The 24,731-nt window shown below is 42.7% G+C and overlaps 1 protein-coding gene across 4 annotated transcripts in view; it reads left to right on the top strand.

The window, feature by feature from the left end:
• The window catches only part of NELL1 (neural EGFL like 1), a 784,159-nt gene that overhangs the window by 512,323 nt on the left and 247,105 nt on the right, over positions 1–24,731 (top strand). For all 4 annotated transcript variants that reach the window (XM_069738862.1, XM_069738865.1, XM_069738866.1 and 1 more), the window contains one exon: positions 14,712–14,834. In XM_069738862.1, coding sequence (XP_069594963.1) covers positions 14,712–14,834 — 123 coding nt within the window. The remainder of the gene's footprint in view (positions 1–14,711; positions 14,835–24,731) is intronic.

Below are 24,731 nucleotides of genomic sequence, written 5' to 3'. Positions count from 1 at the left end.
TGTCAGGACTATGTGACCAAGAAATAGATGGATGGAGGTTGTATCAGACGATGGCCGCTATAATCCCCATCCTCAGGCCAGTGAGTTGGTTTAGGATGAGTTGGATGTAGAGTGAAGGCAAAGAAGCCAACAAGTGCTCAGCTCCTCCTACAAGACCGTTGGAAGCCATTACAGGTGACGACCTGATGAAGCTACCGCAGAAATTGACAAGAAGGGTCAACCATTGTATGAACAGATGTGTCCAAACGTTTGACTGCTGCTCTGCATTTATCATGTATCCCTTAAATAGGTTATATATCTTGTTAATGGGATGTAAAGTGGCTGAGAGCCGTGGCCATGACTGAGCTGCTGTCCGTTCTGGCACTTTACAGGAAAACAGTGTCTCAGTCCCAGTGTGCTGTAGGGTGTGGGGTGCATCACACTCGCTTCTAGGCCTCCGTGTCTCCAGGCTATTGTCCTCAGGAGCTGCCGTGCAAAACTCAGGAGATATCAACTTCATTGCAACAAGCAAATGTTTATCGGTCTGTTCAAGTTCATCAGGTTGTGACATGAGGGATAGGGCACAACCCTTTACATTTTTTGCTTCATTGGCACAACACCTCTTCAGCCTTACCACTCGTTCGTCCTGGACTATCCCTAAGCCCACTGACTGTCAGACTCCGCAATTTCCTGTCCACTTCAGCAGTGTACTCGGGATCAGGCAGCTTTACTCCACATGGTTCTTCAGCGTCAATCTTCCCCTGTGCGCCAAAGGACATGATGCGCTGATCAGCCCCCACACCGCGTTTTGAGCCCCCTACGATACACGAATGTCCTCAGGGGATATCGGTATGGCCTCCCACCGCCTGGAACGATTGGTACATGTTGGCCCTAGCATCCTACTGTACTTGAACTTGATCTCCTCACTGCACCTCCCTATCTGACAACTACCAGGAAGTGGGTCACTTTTCAAACCTCACTAACCCACTCCCACTGTCGGCTAGCCCCAAATGTTAACTATAGCTTATCCTTTATCAGTTTATACTAAACCTGTTGTCCTTATCCTATGTCCTATACCGCTGATGAGTGGACATGTCTTTAAAATGTTTATCTTTCCTGCATAATTTCTCTTCTTGCTTTGTGTGTGAATAGAGATGAAAGTGTGATATTATTCTATTATTATTATTATTATTATGTAGCGACCTTCAGCTCGATCTCGAGCCATGGCGACTTGATGGATGAATGCTCTGTAGGAAGATTGATCTTGTGCGAGCCTAGATAGGTCCACCAGGGTCTTCTCTGCCATTGCTGGTCTTCCTTTTTGCCTTGCTTCTTAGATAATGTCCTTCCCCGGTGATTGCTCTCTTCGTAAGATGTGTCCCAAGTAGAGAAGGTAACTCAAATGTTACCTTTTATGCAGATTTAAAAGGGTTGTCTCGTCAATGTCTTCCCTTTCAAAAAGAGTGATTCCCATCAAACTGCAGATGTTTCTGAGGCCAGGCATTTGCTGTCGGAGAAAATTTTTTTTTATATGGTATCTTACCAGATTAATAATGTATCACCTAGAAATTTTGGCGGAATCCGAGCTGCCTTTACGGAACGTCTCTCCTTTTTTAGCAGAGTTGAGGGGGTCTGAGCAGGGACCCACCATTATTTAATGTTTGCGTGCTCTAATAGTTTATATGGATAAGGTGCTCATCCCACAGCCCCAGGAACCGACGCGACCCGCAGCCCCGGGACCCCATGCGACCCGCAGCCCCTGGACCCCATGCGACCCGCAGCCCCAGGATCCCACGCGACCCGCAGCCCCAGGACCCCATGCGACCCGCAGCCCCGGGACCCCACGCGACCCACAGCCCCGGGATCCCACGCGACCCGCAGCCCCGGGACCCCATGCGACCCGCAGCCCCGGGACCCCACGCGACCCGCTGCCCCGGGACCCCACGTGACCCGCAGCCCTGGGACCCCACGCGACCCGCAGCATGCAGCCATTAGGGTGCAGACATGCTAATGGGAGTTATGTATACAGATGTCGCCTCCGTAGATCCTGCTAATCCCACAGCCCCGGGACCCCACGCGACCTCGCAGCCCCGGGACCCCACGCGACCCCGCAGCCCCGGGACCCCACGCGACCCCGCAGCCCCGGGACCCCACGCGACCCCGCAGCCCCGGGACCCCACGCGACCCCGCAGCCCCGGGACCCCACGCGACCCGCAGCATGCAGCCATTAGGGTGCAGACATGCTAATGGGAGTTATGTATACAGATGTCGCCTCCGTAGATCCTGACAAATCATTATGGACACCTAATTTCACCAGTGGCATAACACGGGCTCCTTCCCATGGTAAAGAGTGTTCTCTCTTCATAAACAGTCATTTTCTCGCCACGGATCAGCGCCTCCTGGTATTACTTGTACGGCCGCCACTTGTCAGATTTTCCATTTTCTCCCGTATGAAGCTTAAACAATCTTTCATTATTGTTCTATCAGCTTATCCATTTAACATCACACACTCTATGATTACAGATAATTAGAAGTTGCAATGAGCGGCTTTGCTGAATTGGAATCGTTGTAAGAAGAAAAAAAAAATAGTCTATTTTCCCGGCGTTGGGTCAATTGAAAACATTTTCACAAAGAAATTTCAATCTGCTATAAAATAAGTTCCCCAGCAAATAACAGTTCTTGAGTCGTCCTCTTCTGTCAAGTTGTTATAGGAGTTTCCGGGATTGGACAAAATTGGCCGTAAAGTAGGAAATAAAGAAAATAGGAATTTCTTCAATCCTGGTGGGTTTGGTAACACCACACCTTCTCTAGGCCAGTCCTATGGGGACGATCCCCCTTCAATAAGTTAGCCAATCATGAGGCTCAGTGGTGACGTTTGCATGTACAAGACGTGACCCATCGGCTCCAGTAGTCAGATGACTGATGGCAGAGAAGGAATCGCAGTGGGATTGGCAGCAGCGCCGTAACTTGATGCTTGTGGGCCCCAGTGCAAAATCTCCAACAGGGCCCCCAAATATCTTAGGTTTTTAATTGAAAGGGGGCTTTTTGGGCCCAGGTACAAATGCAACCCCAGCACCTATTATAGTTACTCCTCTATTGTCAGGGACAGCTGGAGTTTCCGTGTATTCAGGGTACCATTCCCTACCTTAGGGTCACTGTTATACAATCCAGACCCTTTTAAAAACTAATTCCTAAGCGTGTTTTGTTTGACTAATTAGCCATACAGCCAAATCAGAATCATGTTTTGCACTGAGGAGGAGCAAGAATCCCTAAACATGTGTCTGCAAATAAAGATTCTGGTTTGGCTTTTATTCTAAGTCAAGTGACAAGGCTCGCTAAAGGGTCAATAGTGACTTGGCTACCAATAGGGGGCGCTACAGTTCAAGTCCTCTACATATCTGAAGAGGCAATTTGTATTTAATACGTCATTGCTGCCTATAAAATGGTGACTGCTCAAGAAATCTAGGTAGCAGCAGCCACTTGCCACCTTGTATACAGGTCCATCACAGGCCTGCTGTGTCAGATAATGGCTGTCTGCTCTTGTGCAAGCAAAAAAGCAGATGCAGCAATTGGTCTCGAATAAGATGATCCTACTAATTTTTGTATACAGCACCGACGCAATCCCATGTGTCACTATAGTTACAAACAACATGTGTTACTTCCCTCCATTTTTACTGTCTGTGGTTTACCAAGGAGTGTAAAATAGAGTAATGCTGTACATGGCTGCCGGATCAGACTACTCAGGGTTTGTTTTGTAGTCTGTTGCCATGGGAGACGCACAAGTCTGCATAATAGCTGAATACACAAAACGGTAGGAGATCTGAGATGAAGTCTATTTACAAAATTGCTTCATTTTTATTATACATGAAAGAAAGCAATGGAAAAATGGGTGATTTTTTTTTTGTTATTTGTCATGTATCAGCCCACGCCTAGATTATGATCTCTGAATACAGAGGAGTTGGGAGGGGGATGGGAGCACTAAAGTGAATGATGCTTTGTTCTAGATTTTTTTTATTTTTATAAGAAAAATCATTGCTCAAAAAATGTTCAAAATGTTAACTCTAACCTTGAGATGAAAGCTGTGTTTCCAAGGAACAAATAGTAAATCATTGCCCGTGGCTGGATCCCTGGCAGCCGAGTTACATACCAGCTCATTGTGGCATTGCTTGGTTATATTGTCTCAGCGGTGCCCAGTGCCTTACTCTCAGAACAAACATCAGCAACACTGAAAAAGATAAATAGTTTAGAGAGAAAAAAAAAAAAAAAGTTCCTCCACTCATAACATCAGAAAAACTTTCAATCAATATGGGATGAAATTGAACATTTTTTATACATATGAACAGCTAAATAAAATGTTATCGGTCAGGCTGTCTTGTTTTAACACCCATTTTTACACCCTATTAGGAAATATTAAAGGGGATTCTCTATTTGGGGCTGTCGGGCTGAAGGGCAGTTCTAAAAACCTTTGTTTTCACTCTTGATAATCAGTACTGTCCCAAGTTTCATGGTCCTTACATGGCCCACAATTTCTGGACCAGCTGTGAGTCTCCCAACCCAAATTCAACAGCCTGTATTTAGCTCCGTTCATCAACTCTGACCAGCTTCCCTGCCCCTGCTGAAGAAAAGCTCACTTACAGCAGGATACTGCCACCGTCATGTGTGATGGTGTGAATGGTGTTTTCAGGGTGATGTGCAGTCTTAGTTTTCCACATAGCGTTTTTCATGTAGCCCAAAAAGTTCTCCTTCTGCCTAATCTGACCAGAGCACCTTCCTACACATGCTCGCTGTATGCTCTACGTGACTTTTTGCAAACTTCAAACAGGACTTCTTATGACTTGCTTTCAAAAATAGCTTTCTTCTTTCCACTCTTCCATAAAGGCCAGATTTGTAGAGGATTTGACTAATAGTTGTCCTGTGGATAGATTCTCCCACCTGAGCTGTGGATCTCTGCAGCTCCTCCATAGTGACCATGCGTCTCTTGTTGTGATCCCCTGATGAAGGCAAATGCCGAAACGCGCGTCGGGGTGGACACATCCACGGGAGAGCTGATGACCCACCCTTTCACTCCATAGCAAGTACTATTCAGTTTGGTATATAGGGCAGCAAGTTGTTTCTTTACACTACTATAGTGACTACCTTGATATACACCAGGCTGCCCTATAGCCTTAATATGGTATTACTTGCACATGCACTTTAAAAACCTTACTTGATTAATACCTTCTGACACATCTTCAATTGCCTGCTGCATCTTGGTTCTCTATTAACTTGCAGCATCCTTTCATTACTATGCTATATTAAGCATGCACATATGCACATTTTATCATTTGCAATTTATGATATTGTAATACACCCTGCTGCTACTATTTAACTCCAGCATGTGATCTCAGCTTGTCCCTTGTGTATTGGGTCCGTTTCTTCCCTGGTTATTTGTTCCCACTTGCGCCTTATTTTAATGTATTTTTTGTATTTAATAGTTATATTTTCTTCACTTACTTTGGGCTTCAAAAATTCTTTTTTTCTCTCTTTTTGCCATTTATCCTAGCCGATATGCCCCATTTTATGTCCTGTGTACACATGTGGTGGAGAATATATACATTCTCTCTGATAAATAACAGATTATGTCACCATCGGTTATAACTATACATGTGTAATTTGTCTCTGAGATTCCTTATTGATTCCTTCCATTTTTTGGATGATGGATAAAACAGTGCACCATGAGATGTTCAGATCTAGGGCTGTTTTTTTTTATAACCTAACCTTGCTTTATTGTCCTCAACAACTTTATCCCTGACATGTCTGGTGGGCTCCTTGGTTTTCATGATGCATTTTTATCCTTAATATTCTCACAAAAATCTCTGAGGACTTCACAGAACAGCTGTAATTATATTGAGAAGAGATTACGCACAAGAGGACACAATGTACTCATTATGTGACTTCTGAGGGCACTTGGTCCCTCAGGATTTTATGTAGGGGTATCCGACTGCAGGGGGGGGGGCTGAATACAAATGCACTTCACAATTTTCAGATCTATAATTAAAATCTTAAGATCTAATCACTTAACATCTCAATAAAATACATTTAGGTTTGTGGGTGTAACATGGAAAAATGTGGAAAAGTTCACGGGGAATGAATAGTTTTTCAAGGCAATGTATCTCTGTTTGGTCAGGAGGAGATCTGGGGCCAGTAAGGAAATCGCAGCCCATACATGGACCTTGCAATAATTCAATGATATTGTTACCCCAAGGAAATATATGAAAAGAACCAACTAATGGAAAGAAGATATATACCGTATATATTTTTATTGTTAACCCCTTAATCCCATATGACGTACTATCCCGTCCAGGTGACCTGGGACTTAATTCCCATGGACGGGATAGTACGTCATATGCGATCGGCCGCGCTCACGGGGGGAGCGCGGCCGATCGCGGCCGGGTGTCAGCTGCCTATCGCAGCTGACATCCGGCACTATGTGCCAGGAGCGGTCACGGACCGCTCCCGGCACATTAACCCCCGGCACACCGCGATCAAAGATGATCGCGGTGTGCCGGCGGTGCAGGGAAGCATCGCGCAGGGAGGGGGCTCCCTGCGGGCTTCCCTGAGACGATCGGTACACAGTGATGTGCTCACCGTGTACCGAGCGTCTTCTCCCTGCAGTCCCCGGATCCAAAATGGCCGCCGGGCTGCATCCGGGTCCTGCAGGGAGCACTTCCGGGTCAGGATCAGGCTGCAGCTGCAGCTCTAATCCTGCCCGGCTGTATGTCAGATCACCGATCTAACAGAGTGCTGTGCACACTGTCAGATCGGTGATCTGTATTGTCCCCCCCTGGGACAAAGTGAAAAAGTAAAAAAAAAAATTTCCACACTTGTAAAAAAAAAAATAAAAAAAAAATTCCTAAATAAAGCAGAAAAAAAAAATATTATTCCCATAAATACATTTCTTTACATAAAAAAAAAAACAAAAAAACAATAAAAGTACACATATTTAGTATCACCGCGTCCGTAACGACCCGACCTATAAAACTGGCCCACTAGTTAACCCCTTCAGTGAACACCGTAAGAAAAAAAAAAAAAAAAACGAGCCAAAAAACAACGCTTTATTATCATAACGCTGAACAAAGAGTGGAATAACACGCGATCAAAAAGACGGATATAAATAACCATGTTACCTCTGAAAACGTCATCTTGTCCCGCAAAAAACGAGCCGCCATATAGCATCATAACCAAAAAAATAAAAAAGTTATAGTCCTCTGAATAAAGCGATGCCAAAATAATTATTTTTTCTATAAAATAGCTTTTATCGTATAAAAGCGCCAAAACATAAAAAAAATGATATAAATGAGGTGTCGCTGTAATCGTACTGACCCGAAGAATAAAACTGCTTCATCAATTTTACCAAACGCGGAACGGTATAAACGCCTCCCCCAAAAGAAATTCATGAATAGCTGGTTTTTGGTCATTCTGCCTCACAAAAAAATCGGAATAAAAAGCGATCAAAAACTGTCACGTGTCCGAAAATGTAACCGATAAAAACGTCAACTCGTCCCGCAAAAAACAAGACCTCACATGACTCTGTGCACCAAAATATAGAAAAATTATAGCTCTCAAAATGTGGTAACGCAAAAAATATTTTTTGCAATAAAAAGCGTCTTTCAGTGTGTGACGGCTGCCAATCATAAAAATCCGCTAAAAAACTCGCTATAAAAGTAAATCAAACCCCCCTTCATCACCCCCTTAGTTAGGCTAGGTTCACATTGCGTTAATGGGTTAACGCTAACGGACAGCGTTGCACGGCGAAAATGTCACAATTAACGCCGTGCAACGGGTCCGTTAGCACAACCATTGACAGCAATGTGATTTTCAGGTGTAGCGCATCGCTAGAGCGTGCCATTTTCGGCTCGCGCTAGCAAGGTGCCATTCTTTTGTGGCGCGCCTCAGACGCTGCTTGCAGCGTCCGCGGCGCGCCCGAGGTCCGATCCCCGATCTTCCAGAGCGGGGACGTTAACGCGACCACTAAACACGACACCTAAAAAGACATTGTGTTAGCGCAATCCGCTAGTGCTAAACGGATTTCCCTAACGCAATGTGAACCTAGCCTTAGGGAAAAATAATAAAATTTAAAAAAATGTATTTATTTCCATTTTCCGGTTAGGGTTAGGGTTAGGGCTAGGGTTGGGGCTAGGGTTAGGGTTTGGATTACATTTACGGTTGGGATTAGGGTTGGGATTAGAATTAGGGGTGTGTCTGGGTTAGGTGTGTGGTTAGGGTTACAGTTGGGATTAGGGTTAGTGGTGCGTTTGGATTAGGGTTTCATTTATAATTGGGGGGTTTCCACTGTTTAGACACATCAGGGGCTCTCCAAACGCGACATGGCGTCCGATCTCAATTCCAGCCAATTCTGCATTGAAAAAGTAAAACAGTGCTCCTTCACTTCCGAGCTCTCCCGTGCGCCCAAACAGGGGTTTACCCCAACATATGGGGTATCAGCGTACTCGAGACAAATTGGACAACAACTTTTTGGGTCCAAGTTCTCTTGTTATCCTTGGGAAAATAAAAATTTGGGGGGCTAAAAATCATTTTTGTGGGAAAAAAAAGGATTTTTATTTTCACGGCTCTGCGTTGTAAACTGTAGTGAAACACTTGGGGGTTCAAAGTTTTCACAACACATCTAGATAAGTTCCATGGGAGGTCTAGTTTCCAATATGGGGTCACTTGTGGGTGGTTTCTACTGTTTGGGTACATCAGGGGCTCTGCAAATGCAACGTGACGCCTGCAGACCAATCCATCTAAGTCTGCATTCCAAATGGCGCTCCTTCCCTTCCGAGCTCTGCCATGAGCCCAAACAGTGGTTCCCCCCCACATATGGGGTATCAGCGTACTCAGGACAAATTGAACAACAACTTTTGGGGTCCAATTTATTCTGTTACCCTTGTAAAAATACAAAGCTGGGGGCTAAAAAATAATTTTTGTGAAAAAAAAAAGAATTTTTATTTTCACGGGTCTGCGTTATAAACTGTAGTGAAACACTTAGGGGTTCAAAGTTCTCACAACACATCTAGATAAGTTCCATGGGAGGTCTAGTTTCTAATATGGGGTCACTTGTGGGGGGTTTGTACTGTTTGGGTACATCAGGGGCTCTGCAAATGCAACGTGACTCCTGCAGACCAATCCATCTAAGTCTGCATTCCAAATGGCGCTCCTTCCCTTCCGAGCTCTGCCATGAGCCCAAACAGTGGTTCCCCCCCACATATGGGGTATCAGCGTACTCAGGACAAATTGAACAACAACTTTTGGGGTCCAATTTATTCTGTTACCCTTGTAAAAATACAAAGCTGGGGGCTAAAAAATAATTTTTGTGAAAAAAAAAAAGAATTTTTATTTTCACGGGTCTGCGTTATAAACTGTAGTGAAACACTTAGGGGTTCAAAGTTCTCACAACACATCTAGATAAGTTCCATGGGAGGTCTAGTTTCTAATATGGGGTCACTTGTGGGGGGTTTGTACTGTTTGGGTACATCAGGGGCTCTGCAAATGCAACGTGACTCCTGCAGACCAATCCATCTAAGTCTGCATTCCAAATGGCGCTCCTTCCCTTCCGAGCTCTGCCATGCGCCCAAACAGTGGTTCCCCCCCACATATGGGGTATCAGCGTACTCAGGACAAATTGGACAACAACTTTTGGGGTCCAATTTATTATGTTACCCTTGTGAAAATACAAAACTGGGGGCTAAAAAATTTTTGCGAAAAAAAAATAAATTTATTTTAACGGCTCTGCGTTATAAACTGTAGTGAAACACTTGGGGGTTCAAAGCTCTCAAAACACATCTAGATAAGTTCCTTAGAGGGTCTAGTTTCCAAAATGGTGTCACTTGTGGGGGTTTTTAATGTTTAGGCACATCAGGGGCTCTCCAAACCAACATGGCGTCCCATCTTAATTCCAGTCAATTTTGCATTGAAAAGTCAAATGGCGCTCCTTCCCTTCCGAGCTCTGCTATGCACCCAAAAAGTGGTTTACCCCCACATATGGGGTATCGTCGCACTCAGGACAAATTGCACAACAACTTTTGTGGTCTAATTTCTTCTCTTACCCTTGGGAAAATAAAAAATTGGTGGCGAAAAGATTATTTTTGTGAAAAAATAAGATTTTTTATTTTTACGGCTCTGCATTATAAACTTCTGTGAAGCACTTGTTGGGTCAAAGTGCTCACCACACCTCTAGATAAGTTCCTTAAGGGGTCTACTTTCCAAAATGGTGTCACTTGTGGGGATTTCAATGTTTAGGCACATCAGGGGCTCTCCAAACGCAACATGGCTTCCCATCTCAATTCCAGTCAATTTTGCATTGAAAAGTAAAATGGCGCTCCTTCCCTTCTGAGCTCTGCCATACGCCCAAACAATGGTTTACACCCATATACGGGGTATCAGCGTACTCAGGACAAATTGGCCAACAATTTTTGAGGTTCAATTTCTTCTCTTACTCTTGGGAAAATAAAAAATTGGGGGCGAAAAGATCATTTTTGTGAAAAAATATGATTTTTTATTTTTACGGCTCTGCATTATAAACTTCTGTGAAGCAATTGGTGGGTCAAAGTGGTCACCACACATCTAGATAAGTTCCTTAGGGTGTCTACTTTCCAAAATGGTGTCACTTGTGGGGGGTTTCAATGTTTAGGCACATCAGTGGCTCTCCAAACGCAACATGGTGTCCCATCTCAATTCCTGTCAATTTTGCATTTAAAAGTCAAATGGCGCTCCTTCCCTTCCGAGCTCTGCCATGCGCCCAAACAGTGGTTTACCCCCACATATGGGGTATCAGCGTACTCAGTACAGATTGTACAACAATGTTTGGCATCCATTTTATCCTGTTACCCTTGGTAAAATAAAACAAATTGGAGCTGAAATAAATTTTGTGTGAAAAAAAGTTAAATATTCATTTTTATTTAAACATTCCAAAAATTCCTGTGAAACCCCTGAAGGGTTAATAAACTTCTTGAATGTGGTTTTGAGCACCTTGAGGGGTGCAGTTTTTAGAATGGTGTCACACTTGGGTATTTTCTATCATATAGACCCCTCAAAATGACATCAAATGAGATGTGGTCCCTAAAAAAAAATGGTGTTGTAAAAATGAGAAATTGCTGGTCAACTTTGAACCCTTATAACTCCCTAACAAAAAAAAATTTTGGTTCCAAAATTGTGCTGATGTAAAGGAGACATGTGGGAAATGTTACTTATTAAGTATTTTCTCTGTGATTTAAGGGCATAAAAATTTAAAGTTGGAAAATTGCGAAATTTTCAAAATTTTCGCCAAATTTCCGTTTTTTTCACAAATAAACGCAAGTTATATCGAATAAATGTTACTACTAAAATGAAGTACAATATGTCACGAGAAAACAATGTCAGAATCGCCAAGATCCGTTGAAGCGTTCCAGAGTTATAACCTCATAAAGGGACAGTGGTCAGAATTGTAAAAATTGGCCCGGTCATTAACGTGCAAACCACCCTCGGGGCTTAAGGGGTTAAAAACAAATTTTATTTTTTTTTTAAATCTTTTTGTTGCAAAATGTAAAATAGGAAATCTTTAACTCCAGACAGGAGGCTCTATTAGTATTGACATGTGTATGTAAACTTGGGGGGCTCTTAAAAAAATAAATAAATAAAATGTTCTAATTAGATTTTTCCTATTTTTTTTTCTGTTGGACCAATATTGTATCGAGAGACATTTTTATCTCTTACTAAAGCAACTTAGCATTTTATGCCTTCATAAACAGAGGCAGCGCCGAGCTGAGACGAACAGTTGGAGAGTTGTGTTTTTATTACGTGGTTTATCAGATTGTCGTCTTGCATCATAACCTATCCGGCGGAGCGTTGCCAACTCGCAGATTTAAGCTCCTGCCTACAGTGAACAGAAATAAATTAATGTTTACCCCAAATGTCGATTTTTTTTCTTACTCATTTGTGTCTTTGTAAAAAATGACTGTATATACCGGACCGGCAGGCTCATTAAAATGTCATGTGGGTAAACAAAACTCTTTTTCTTTTTCTGTTTTTCTATTTTGTTATTTTGCCAATTTCGACAAATAGATATTATTCAACAGAAATAAATTAGGCCATTTTAGTTTAATGCAGAATAACTGTTCTGGAGTAAGAAAAACCATTAGTAGCAAAACTGCGTCATAAAATGTTCACGAGCAGTAAAGTGAAGAGGGGCCGGCATGTCGTTAAGTGCACATACTTCCCTGTGCCTTCCACAGCATTATGTTATCGGTATAATTACACTGTATCATTAACAGAACGGCTTTTATGGACATTTTTTTATGTAACTTCCAGAATCCAGAGTATATTCCATTACTGTATAAAATCTGTCATCTACCCAAGCAACACTGGGAGCCAATCTGGGATCATAAGCAGACTGTACACAATCGTTGTGTGTAGGGCTCATGGTGCTCAGTCCTGAATTTAATAAGCTGGATCTACATGTTATATTATGATACTACTGGCGTGTATGTACAAGAATATAACTACTATAATACTGCCCCTATATACAAGAATATAACTACTATAATGCTGCCCTGTATGTACAAGAATATAACTACTATAATACTGCTCCTATGTACAAGAATATAACTACTATAATACTGCTCCTATGTACAAGAATATAACTACTATAATACTGCCCCTACGTACAAGAATATAACTACTATAATACTGCTCCCTATATACAAGAATATAACTACTATAATACTGCTCCTATGTACAAGAATATAACTACTATAATACTGCCCCTAGGTACAAGAATATAACTACTATAATACTGCTCCTATGTACAAGAATATAATTACTATAATACTGCCCCTATGTACAAGAATATAACTACTATAATACTGCTCCTATGTACAAGAATATAACTACTATAATACTGCCCCTATGTAGAAGAATATAACTACTATAATACCGCTCCTATGTACAAGAATACAACTACTATAATACTGCTCCTATGTACAAGAATATAACTACTATAATACTGCCCCCCATGTACAAGAATATAACTACTATAATACTGCCACCTATGTACAAGAATATAACTACTATAATACTGCTCCTATGTACAAGAATATAACTATTATAATACTGCTCCTATGTACAAGAATATAACTACTATAATACTGCCCCTATGTAGAAGAATATAACTACTATAATACCGCTCCTATGTACAAGAATACAACTACTATAATACTGCTCCTATGTACAAGAATATAACTACTATAATACTGCCCCCCATGTACAAGAATATAACTACTATAATACTGCCACCTATGTACAAGAATATAACTACTATAATACTGCCCCTATGTACAAGAATATAACTACTATAATACTGCCCCTTATGTACAAGAATATAACTACTATAATACTGCCCCCTATGTACAAGAATATAACTACTATAATACTGCTCTTATGTACAAGAATATAACTACTATAATACTGCCCCCTATGTACAAGAATATAACTACTATAATACTGCTCCTATGTACAAGAATATATCTACTATAATACTGCCCCTATGTACAAGAATATCTACTATATAATTGTCTAAGGGTCACTTCCGTCTGTCTTTCGGTCTGTCTTTCTGTCTGTCTGTCACGGATATTCATTGGTCGCGGCCTCGGTCTGTCATGGAAATCCAAGTCGCTGATTGGTCGTGGCAAAACGCCCACGACCATTGCCACAACCAATCAGCGATGGCCATAGTCTGGCAGCGAAATGGCTGCTGCTTTACTGCCCTGCAGTCAGTGCTGAGCGCTCACACAGGGTTAATGCCAGCGTTAAAGGACCGCGGTGTAGCGCAATCTGTTAACGCAGCTATTAACCCTGTGTGACCAACCTTTTTCTATTAAAAGATCTAATGTTACAAATAATAATAATAAAAAAAAACGTTATTCTCACCCTCCGACGTCGCACTGTCATTGGCAGTGCAAGCGGCAGGTTCCGGTGCCATGGATGCTATGCGAGAAGGACCTGCCATGACGTCACACATCACAGGTCCTGCGCTCATACCAACCCTGGGACCGGATGCAGCACAAAGTTTTTCATAGCTTTGTTGTCCAGGAGTTTCCAGTGGAAGTTGATCAATCGTGGTTTCATTTATTGTGAATAACACTACCACTATTTACCTGTTACTTCTCCTAGTGCTCTATTTATTATTATTATTATTATACATTTTTATAGCGCCATTTATTCCATGGCGCTTTACATGTGAATACGGGGCAAAATTGCTGTTACCCTCACCAGTTTTGCAGCAATTACATCACACCCATCATATGACAGCTGCAGCCAGTCACTGGTCTCGGCAGCCAAGTGCTGTACATTTTAGTTTTTATTGTTGAGGCCACTGATTGGCTGCAGCTATCACATGAATGATGTAAATGATGTAATCATTGCAGGAGCTGGTGCCGATGGCTGGGCAGTGAGGGGCGGTCAGCTGGTAAGTTGTGCATTTTTTTATGCTGCTTGACAACTTTTTGAACTTCCCAGATAACCCCTTAATTATGCTGGATTCTAGAGAGTTGTAATGGGATCTTTACCAGCGACAATACTGGGGTCAGGGGCTTCTATTGGGGGGTCTTATCTCAGCTGAAGACCTGTATTATTGTGGGTCCAGTGGCTGCTGGATGTGGCAGTGCTTTATGTCTCTTTTATATTTATACTATAATGTTTCCTTTCTTCTTGTCCTGCAGAACACGATGAATGCGGCAATGGACAAAGCAGCTGTGATGAGAACTCCATTTGCACAAACTCGGTCGAGGGGCACAGTTGTACTTGCAAACCTGGATATGTAGGAAATGGCACCATCTGTCGAGGTAGGCCTCAGCTTCTCCTGATATTAGTGGATGTTTTGGGACTAAACTTTGCTTACTTACTTCCTATACTTATGTAGTTACAACTTTAGTTTTGTCAGTTCCTTTTTTTTTTTTTTAGATGTCCCCATAGCCTAGACTTCATAACTGGGCTCTTAAAACGGATCTGTCATCAGATTGCACCATACACACTGCATACATTATCAAATATACCTCTTAGACCTCATGAGGCGGATGTACTTATTATTAAAATCCATGCCACAATGGCTGTATAATCCTAAAATAAAATGAACAAAGCTTACTGCTGGACTCATAAAGTTGATACTATTCTCCTTTGACTAATTCCTCCGACCAGTATAATTCTCGACTTGTCTCAATGCCGTGAACATAAAACTTAATCTTTATATAGTGAAACATTTTACGACTTCCTGTACTTTTTTTTTCTCATACTTTTTAAGATCACTGCTTGCAATTAATGAATAAAAACATCAGTTTTTAAAAGGATATGTAGCCCTATCATAAAAAGGTTTTCCCACTAATCAGATTTATTACCTATCCAGGCTCGGACTGGCTCATAGGAGAGCAGGTGAATCCTCTGGTGGGCCCCTCTGCAGCAGTGGGCATCAGCAGTACTTGGCACAATACACTTGATTATGTACAAAGGCAACATCAATCATTTAACAAACTACCCAGTGAATTATATAAAAGCATAGCTGAATTTGTTATGAAATATTAGCATATATCTTAACAGTGGGCACCCTGGAGTCAGTAATTCCTGGGCTTTTGGCACCTCAGTCTGATACTGTACCTATCCATAGGATACGTAACAAATATTTGATTACTGGGGGTCCAATCAGTCACTATTTCAGAGATTACTAGAAGTGGGTTTCAAGACCCCTAGACCGCTACAGTTGGATTAATTTAATTGGTGTGATGGCTCTTTACATAACACCCATCGAGCGGCATTGGATGCTCCATTCAGACATTTCCTTGTAGTTTAGTGGGTGAGTAAGAATGAGGGATGATGATGAGAAATGTATCACCTACCCTGTAATTGTTGATTTGTTCCATTTGTATGAAAAACTCCCTTTAAAGGGAAAAATTTGTATAAAAACTTTGTTGCCTGTAATCTGAAGGGTAACATTTTGCAATAAGCTTTACATTTCCCTGCAGCACTCCCACAGGAGAAACAGGGTATTACACAATGGGTCCTCCAAAGTAAAAGACGCTCTTTGTAACTGATCCCCACTCTGATAAGAATCAATCAAAAGGCCCCTACTCCCTAATACAGATGAGTTACTAAATTGGATACTCCCTTTAAGCAAAGAACGTCCAGGTCAGGACAGGTTTCCATCTGTTCCGTGTAAGAAGTAATGGCTTACTTTAACTGATTACAAGCCGGGAGGAAAACCTTGGAGAATTGATAATTAAAGTATATAAGAAAGTTACAGAAGTGGATATTTTTCACTTACATGAAACTGGAAAAACGGTGTAAATTGCTACTTATTGTCGTGGAACGTGACCTTACATTGAGGTAAATTGGCTCGATGTGTTAGTACATTGCCATAAGTGGAGATAATAGCAGTAGATGTTGCGTCTTTAATGACCAAAACATAAAAGAACGTATCACGGCTTCACTAAAGAAGTGGCCATGAAGACGCCATCATGAGCTTTTCATAAGTGAAGTGCGTTTGTAGGCGGCAATAGATTTTCTTCATGTGGAGGAAATGTCCCGAGATAACAAGGACTTAAAGATTCTTTCCAGTCCAGTGAATTGATCATAGGGAACCAATTTTTGTAAATGTTATTTTTAATCAAATTGTGGCTCCTGGAGACTCCATCATGAGCATTCCTGCAAAATGGGCAATGATAGGGCAGGAAATGGGGTCCTAAGGCTTCTTCTTTATGGGTAGGGTGGTCGCTATCCGTCTTGTTGCTTGTCATCCACTTTATCTTTTCCTCTACTAAAAGGGCTATGTCATCAGAAAATGAACGATTGCATCAATCAGGTTTTTATGATAAATGTGTGGTGATTTGGAAAATTAAAAGCCTGTTAAAAAAATATATATATATATATATATCCAATACAAGAAATGAGGGCACTCACCAGTCTTCACCGTGATTCGTACTTTATTAATAGATACAACTTGTTAAAAATCCATGGCCGGAGTTGAATGAGCCGTAGCTCGTGTGTGCAGGGGGGGTCAGGACGACGATCGTTTCGCGCTGTGCTTGCGCTTCAACAGGTCAGTTTGTGGCAAGATCAGGTGGCGGAAATATAGTGCCGAACCCGACACCTCCCCCTCCACATTCCCTGAACCCTCCCACAACTAAAACACAATCATATAAAAGCACACTTAAAAACAACTGTAACAAGTATGACAAAAGAACAGAATAATTACATATGGCTTATACATATTACTAATGCTGACTGGTATCGCAAAGATATTAATTTTTTTTTTTTTTTTTTTTTTCATAGGAGTCATAAAGATCAATCTAACATATTTTAATCTAAAATCAGAGAACTAATCTGTCACAAAAATATCGACAGGTCAACCCTGTCATTGAACCCTAATGGTCCCATCGCATTGCTGTGCATAATCCATTTTGCCTCACACCTGAGGAGTAAATTATTTAAATGCGTTGTAGATCCATAATAACAGGCAAAGGTGTACCGAGGTTGATCACGCACATGAAAGAACGGCATGGAGGCAGGACAGAAGATTTAACATTTGCAGGCATTGAGAAAGTGAACTTGCCAGCCAGAGGGGGAGATTTAAATAATTTACTCCTCAGGTGTGAGGCAAAATGGATTATGCTCAGCAATGCGATGGGACCATTAGGGTTCAATGACAGGGTTGACCTGTCGATATTTTTGTGACAGATTAGTTCTCTGATTTTGGATTAAAATATGTTAGATTGATCTTTATGACTCCTTTGAAAATATATAAAAAAAAAATTAATATTATCTTTGCGATACCAGTCAGCATTAGTAATATGTATAAGCCATATGTAATTATTCTGTTCTTTTGTCATACTTGTTACAGTTGTTTTTAAGTGTGCTTTTATATGATTGTGTTTTAGTTGTGGGAGGGTTCAGGGAATGTGGAGGTGGAGGTGTCGGTTCGGCACTATATTTCCGCCACCTGATCTTGCCACAAACGGACCTGTTGAAGCGCAAGCACAGCGCGAAACGATCGTCGTCCTGACCCCCCCTGCTCACACGAGCTACAGCTCATTCAACTCCGGCCATGGATTTTTAACAAGTTGTATCTATTAATAAAGTACGAATCACGGTGAAGACTGGTGAGTGCCCTCATTTCTTGTATTGGATCGTATTGAACACTGTTTTTTCTGAGGAGCACCCGAAGTCAGGATTCGTTGGAGTTGTGCTTCTATTTGTCGGATCTGTTGACACAGCCTGTCAGATGTTTTAAGCCATCGAGGATAGTGCCGCTCGGCGTGTTGTTTCTCCGGCTCTTGTTGTATATATATATATATATATATATATATATATATATATATATATATATATATACAGTTAGGTCCATATATATTTGGACAGAGATATTTTTCTAATCTTGGTTATAGACATTACCACAATGAATTTTAAACTAAACAATTCAGATGCAGTTGAAATTCAGACTTTCAGCTTTCATTTGAGGGTATCCACATTAAAATTGGATGAAGGGTTTAGAAGTTTCAGCTCCTTAACATGTGCCACGCTGTTTTTAAAGGGACCAAAAGTAATTGGACAGATTCAATCATTTTTAACCCCTTCCCGACCCATGACGCCACGTAGGCATCATGAAAGTCGGTGCCATTCCGACCCATGACGCCTATGCGGCGTCATGGAAAGATCGCGTCCCTGCAGATCGGGTGAAAGGGTTAACTCCCATTTCACCCGATCTGCAGGGACAGGGGGAGTGGTAGTTTAGCCCAGGGGGGGTGGCTTCACCCCCTCGTGGCTACGATCGCTCTGATTGGCTGTTGAAAGTGAAACTGCCAATCAGAGCGATTTGTAATATTTCACCTATTATAACGGGTGAAATATTACAATCCAGCCATGGCCGATGCTGAAATATCATCGGCCATGGCTGGAAATACTAGTGTGCCCCCACCCCACCGATCGCCCCCCCAGCCCTCCGATCTGGCCGGTACACTGCTCCGGCTCCCCTCCGTCCAGTGCTCCGCTCCCCCCGTGCTCTTGTCCGCTCCCCCCGTGCTCCAATCACCCCCCCGTGCTCCAATCACCCCCCCTGCACTCCGATCCACCCCCCCCGGTGCTCCGTTCCACCCCCCCCGTGCTCCATTCCAGCCCCCCCGTGCTCCGTTCCACGCCCCCCGTGCTCCGTTCCACCCCTCCCGCACTCCGATTCCCCCCCCCCGTGCTCCGATCCCCCCCCCCCGTGGTCCCCCCCCACCCCATCATACTTATAGATCCAGCCGGGGTCCAGTCCGTCTTCTCCCTGGGCGCCGCCATCTTCCAAAATGGCGGGCGCATGCGCAGTGCGCCCGCCGAATCTGCCGGCCGGCAGATTCGTTCCAAAGTGCATTTTGATCACTGAGATAGATTATATCTCAGTGATCAAAATAAAAAAAATAATAAATGACCCCCCCCCTTTGTCACCCCCATAGGTAGGGACAATAAAAAAATAAAGAAATTTTTTTTTTTCCACTAATGTTAGAATAGGGTTAGGGTTAGGGGTAGGGGTATGGTTAGGGCTAGGGGTAGGGTTAGGGGTAGGGTTAGGGTTAGGGGTAGGGTTAGGGGTAGGGTTAGGGGTAGGGCTAGGGTTAGGGTTAGGGGTAGGGTTAGGGGTAGGTTTAGGGGTAGGGTTAGGGGTAGGGTTAGGGTTAGGGCTAGGGTTAGGGTTTCGGTATGTGCACACGTATTCTGGTCCTCTGCGGATTTTTCCGCTGCGGATTTGATAAATCCGCAGTGCTAAACCGCTGCGGTTTTATGGCGGATTTACCGCGGTTTTTCTGCGCATTTCACTGCGGTTTTACAACTGCGATTTTCTATTTGAGCAGTTGTAAAACCGCTGCGGAATCCGCACAAAGAAGTGACATGCTGCGGAATGTAAACCGCTGCGTTTCCGTGCAGTTTTTCCGCAGCATGGGCACAGCGATTTTTGTTTCCCGTAGGTTTACATTGAACTGTAAACTCATGGGAAACTGCTGCGGATCCGCAGCGTTTTCCGCAGCGTGTGCACATACCTTTAGAATTAGGCTATGTGCACACGGTGCGGATTTGGCTGCGGATCCGCAGCAGTGTTCAATCAGGTTTACAGTACCATGTAAACATATGAAAAACCAAATCCGCTGTGCCCATGGTGCGGAAAATACCGCGCGGAAACGCTGCGTTGTATTTTCCGCAGCATGTCAATTCTTTGTGCGGATTCCGCAGCGTTTTACACCTGTTCCTCAATAGGAATCCGCAGGTGAAATCCGCACAAAAAACACTGGAAATCCGCGGAAAATCCGCAGGTAAAACGCAGTGCCTTTTACCCGCGTATTTTTCAAAAATGGTGCGAAAATATCTCACACGAATCCGCAACGTGGGCACATAGCCTTAGGGTTAGGGTTGGAATTAGGGTTGTGGTTATGGTTAGGGGTGTGTTGGGGTTAGGGTTGTGGTTAGGGGTGTGTTGCGGTTAGGGTTGTGTTTAGGGTTATGGCTACAGTTGGGATTAGGGTTAGGGGTGTGTTGGGGTTAGTGTTGGAGGTAGAATTGAGGGGTTACCACTGTTTAGGCACATCAGGGGTCTCCAAACGCAACATGGCGCCACCATTGATTCCAGCCAATCTCGTATTCAAAAAGTCAAATGGTGCTCCCTCACTTCCGAGCCCTGACGTGTGCCCAAACAGTGGTTTACCCCCACATATGGGGTACCAGCATACTCAGGACAAACTGTGCAACAATTACTGGGGTCCAATTTCTCCTGTTACCCTTGTGAATCAAAAAAAATGCTTGCTAAAACATAATTTTTGAGGAAAGAAAAATGATTTTTTATTTTCACGGCTCTGCGTTGTAAACGTCTGTGAAGCACTTGGGGGTTCAAAGTGCTCACCACATATCTAGATAAGTTCCTTGGGGGGTCTAATTTCTAAAATGGGGTCACTTGTGGGGGTTTCTACTGTTTAGGCACACCAGGGGCTCTGCAAACGCAACGTGACACCCGCAGACCATTCCATCAAAGTCTGCATTTCAAAAGTCACTACTTCCCTTCTGAGCCCCGACGTGTGCCCAAACAGTGGTTTACCCCCACTCATGGGGTATCAGCGTACTCAGGAGAAACTGGACAACAACTTTTGGGGTCCAATTTCTCCTGTAACCCTTGGGAAAATAAAAAATTCTGGGCTAAATAATTATTTTTGAGGAAAGAAAACGTATTTATTATTTTCACGGCTCTGCATTATAAACTTCTATGAAGCACTTGGGGGTTCAAAGTGCTCACCACACATCTAGATAAGTTCCTTTCGGGGTCTAGTTTCCAAAATGGGGTCACTTGTGGGGGGTTTCTACTGTTTAGGCACATCAGGGGCTCTGCAAACGCAACGTGACGCCCGCAGAGCATTCCATTAAAGTCTGCATTTCAAAACGTCACTACTTCAATTCCAAGCCCCGGCATGTGCCCAAACAGTAGTTTACCCCCACATATGGGGTATCACCGTACTCAGGAGAAACTGGACAACAAATATTGGGGTCAAATTTCTCCTGTTACCCTTGGGAAAATTAAAAAATTCTGGGCTAAATAATTATTTTTGAGGAAAGAAAACGTATTTATTATTTTCACGGCTCTGCATTATAAACTTCTATGAAGCGCTTGGGGGTTCAAAGTGCTCACCACACATCTAGATAAGTTCATTTCGGGGTCTAGTTTCCAAAATGCGGTCACTTGTGGGGGGTTTCTACTGTTAAGCCACATCAGGGGCTCTGCAAACGCAACGTGACGCCCACAGAGCATTCCATCAAAGTCTGCATTTCAAAACGTCACTACTTCACTTCCGAGCCTCGGCATGTGCCCAAACAGTGGTTTACCCCCACATATGGGGTATCAGCGTACTCAGGAGAAACTGGACAACAACTTTTGGGGTCCAGTTTCTTCTATAACCCTTGGGAAAATAAAAAATTCTGGGCTAAATAATTATTTTTGAGGAAAGAAAACGTATTTATTATTTTCACGGCTCTGCATTATAAACTTCTATGAAGCACTTGGGGGTTCAAAGTGCTCACCACACATCTAGATAAGTTCCTTTGGGGGTCTAGTTTCCAAAATGGGGTCACTTGTGGGGGGTTTCTACTGTTAAGCCACATCAGGGGCTCTGCAAACGCAACGTGATGCCCACAGAGCATTCCATCAAAGTCTGCATTTCAAAACGTCACTACTTCACTTCCGAGCCCCGGCATGTGCCCAAACAGTGATTTACCCCCACATATGGGGTATCATCGTACTCAGGAGAAACTGGACAACGAATTTTGGGGTCAAATTTCTCCTGTTACCCTTGGGAAAATAAAAAATTGCAGGCTAAAAGATCATTTTTGAGGAAAGAAAAATTATTTTTTATTTTCATGGCTTTGCGTTATAAACTTCTGTGAAGCACTTGGGGGTTCAAAGTCCTCACCACACATCTAGATTAGTTCCTTTGGGGGTCTAGTTTCCAAAATGGTGTCATTTCTGGGGGATCTCCAATGTTTAGGCACACAGGGGCTCTCCAAACGTGACATGGTGTCCGCTAATGATTGGAGCTAATTTTCCATTTAAAAAGCCAAATGGCGTGCCATCCCTTCCGAGCCCTGCCGTGCGCCCAAACAGTGGTTTACCCCCACATATTGGGTATCTGCGTACTCAGGACAAACAGGACAACAATATTTGGGGTCCAATTTCTCCTATTATCCTTGGCAAAATAGGAAATTCCAGGCTAAAAAATCATTTTTGAGGAAAGAAAAATTATTTTTTATTTTCATGGCTCTGCGTTATAAACTTCTGTGAAGCACCTGGGGGTTTAAAGTGCTCAATATGCATCTAGATAAGTTCCTTGGGGGGTCTAGTTTCCAAAATGGGGTTACTTGTGGGGGAGCTCCAATGTTTAGGCACACAGGGGCTCTCCAAACGCGACATGGTGTCCGCTAACAATTGGAGCTAATTTTCCATTCAAAAAGTCAAATGGCGCGCCTTCCCTTCCGAGCCCTGCCGAGTGCCCAAACAGTGGTTTACCCCCACATATGAGGTATCGACGTACTCGGGAGAAATTGCCCAACAAATTTTATGATCCATTTTACCCTACTGCCCATGTGAAAATGAAAAAATTGAGGCGAAAATAATTTTTTTGTGAAAAAAAAGTACTTTTTCATTTTTACAGATCAATTTGTGAAGCACCTGAGGGTTTAAAGTGCTCACTAGGCATCTAAATAAGTTCCTTGGGGGGTCTAGTTTCCAAAATGGGGTCACTTGTGGGGGAGCGCCAATGTTTAGGCACACAGGAGCTCTCCAAACGCGACATGGTGTCCGCTAACGATGGAAATAATTTTTCATTCAAAAAGTCAAATGGCGCTCCTTCCCTTCCGAGCCTTACCATGTGCCCAAACAGTGGTTTACCCCCACATGTGAGGTATTGGTGTACTCAGGAGAAATTGCCCAACACATTTTAGGATCCATTTTATCCTGTTGCCCATGTGAAAATGAAAAAATTGAGGCTAAAAGAATTTTTTTGTGAAAAAAAAGTACTTTTTCATTTTTACGGATTAATTTGTGAAGCACCTGGGGGTTCAAAGTGCTCACTATGCATCTAGCTAAGTTCTTTGGGGCGTCTAGTTTCCAAAATGGGGTCACTTGTGGGGGAGCTCCAATTTTTAGGCACACGGGGGCTCTCCAAACGTGACATGGTGTCCGCTAAAGAGTGGAGCCAATTTTTGATTCAAAAAGTCAAATGGCGCTCCTTCCCTTCCAAGCCCTGCCGTGCGCCCAAACAGTGGTTTACCCCCACATATGAGGTATCAGCGTACTCAGGACAAATTGGACAACAACTTTCGTGGTTCAGTTTCTCCTTTTACCATTGGGAAAATAAAAAAATTGTTGCTAAAAGATAATTTTTGTGACTAAAAAGTTAAATGTTCATTTTTTCCTTCCATGTTGCTTCTGCTGCTGTGAAGCACCTGAAGGGTTAATAAACTTTTTGAATGTGGTTTTGAGCACCTTGAGGGGTGCAGTTTTTAGAATGGTGTCACTTTTGGGTATTTTCAGCCATATAGACCCCTCAAACTGGCTTCAAATGTGAGGTGGTCCCTAAAAAAAATGGTTTTGTAAATTTCGTTGTAAAAATGACAAATCGCTGGTCAAATTTTAACCCTTATAACTTCCTAACAAAAAAAAATGTTGTTTCCAAAATTGTGCTGATGTAAAGTAAACATGTGGGAAATGTTATTTATTAACTATTTTGTGTCACATATCTCTCTGGTTTAACAGAATAAAAATTCAAAATGTGAAAATTGCGAAATTTTCAAAATTTTCGCCAAATTTCCGTTTTTATCACAAATAAACGCAGAATTTATTGACCTAAATTTACCACTAACATGAAGCCCAATATGTCACGAAAAAACAATCTCAGAACCGCTAGGATCCGTTGAAGCGTTCCTGAGTTATTACCTCATAAAGGGACACTGGTCAGAATTGCAAAAAACGGCAAGGTCTTTAAGGTCAAAATAGGCTGGGTCATGAAGGGGTTAAATAAAATGTTCATTTTTAGTACTTGGTTGAAAACCCTTTGTTGGCAATGACTGCCTGAAGTCTTGAACTCATGGACATCACCAGACGCTGTGTTTCCTCCTTTTTGATGCTCGGCCAGGCCTTCACTGCGGTGGTTTTCAATTGCTGTTTGTTCGTGGGCCTTTCTGTC

This window comes from Ranitomeya imitator, chromosome 9 (assembly GCF_032444005.1).
Source record: "Ranitomeya imitator isolate aRanImi1 chromosome 9, aRanImi1.pri, whole genome shotgun sequence".
Taxonomy (NCBI): domain Eukaryota; kingdom Metazoa; phylum Chordata; class Amphibia; order Anura; family Dendrobatidae; genus Ranitomeya; species Ranitomeya imitator.
This window is presented reverse-complemented; position numbering and strand designations above follow the sequence as displayed.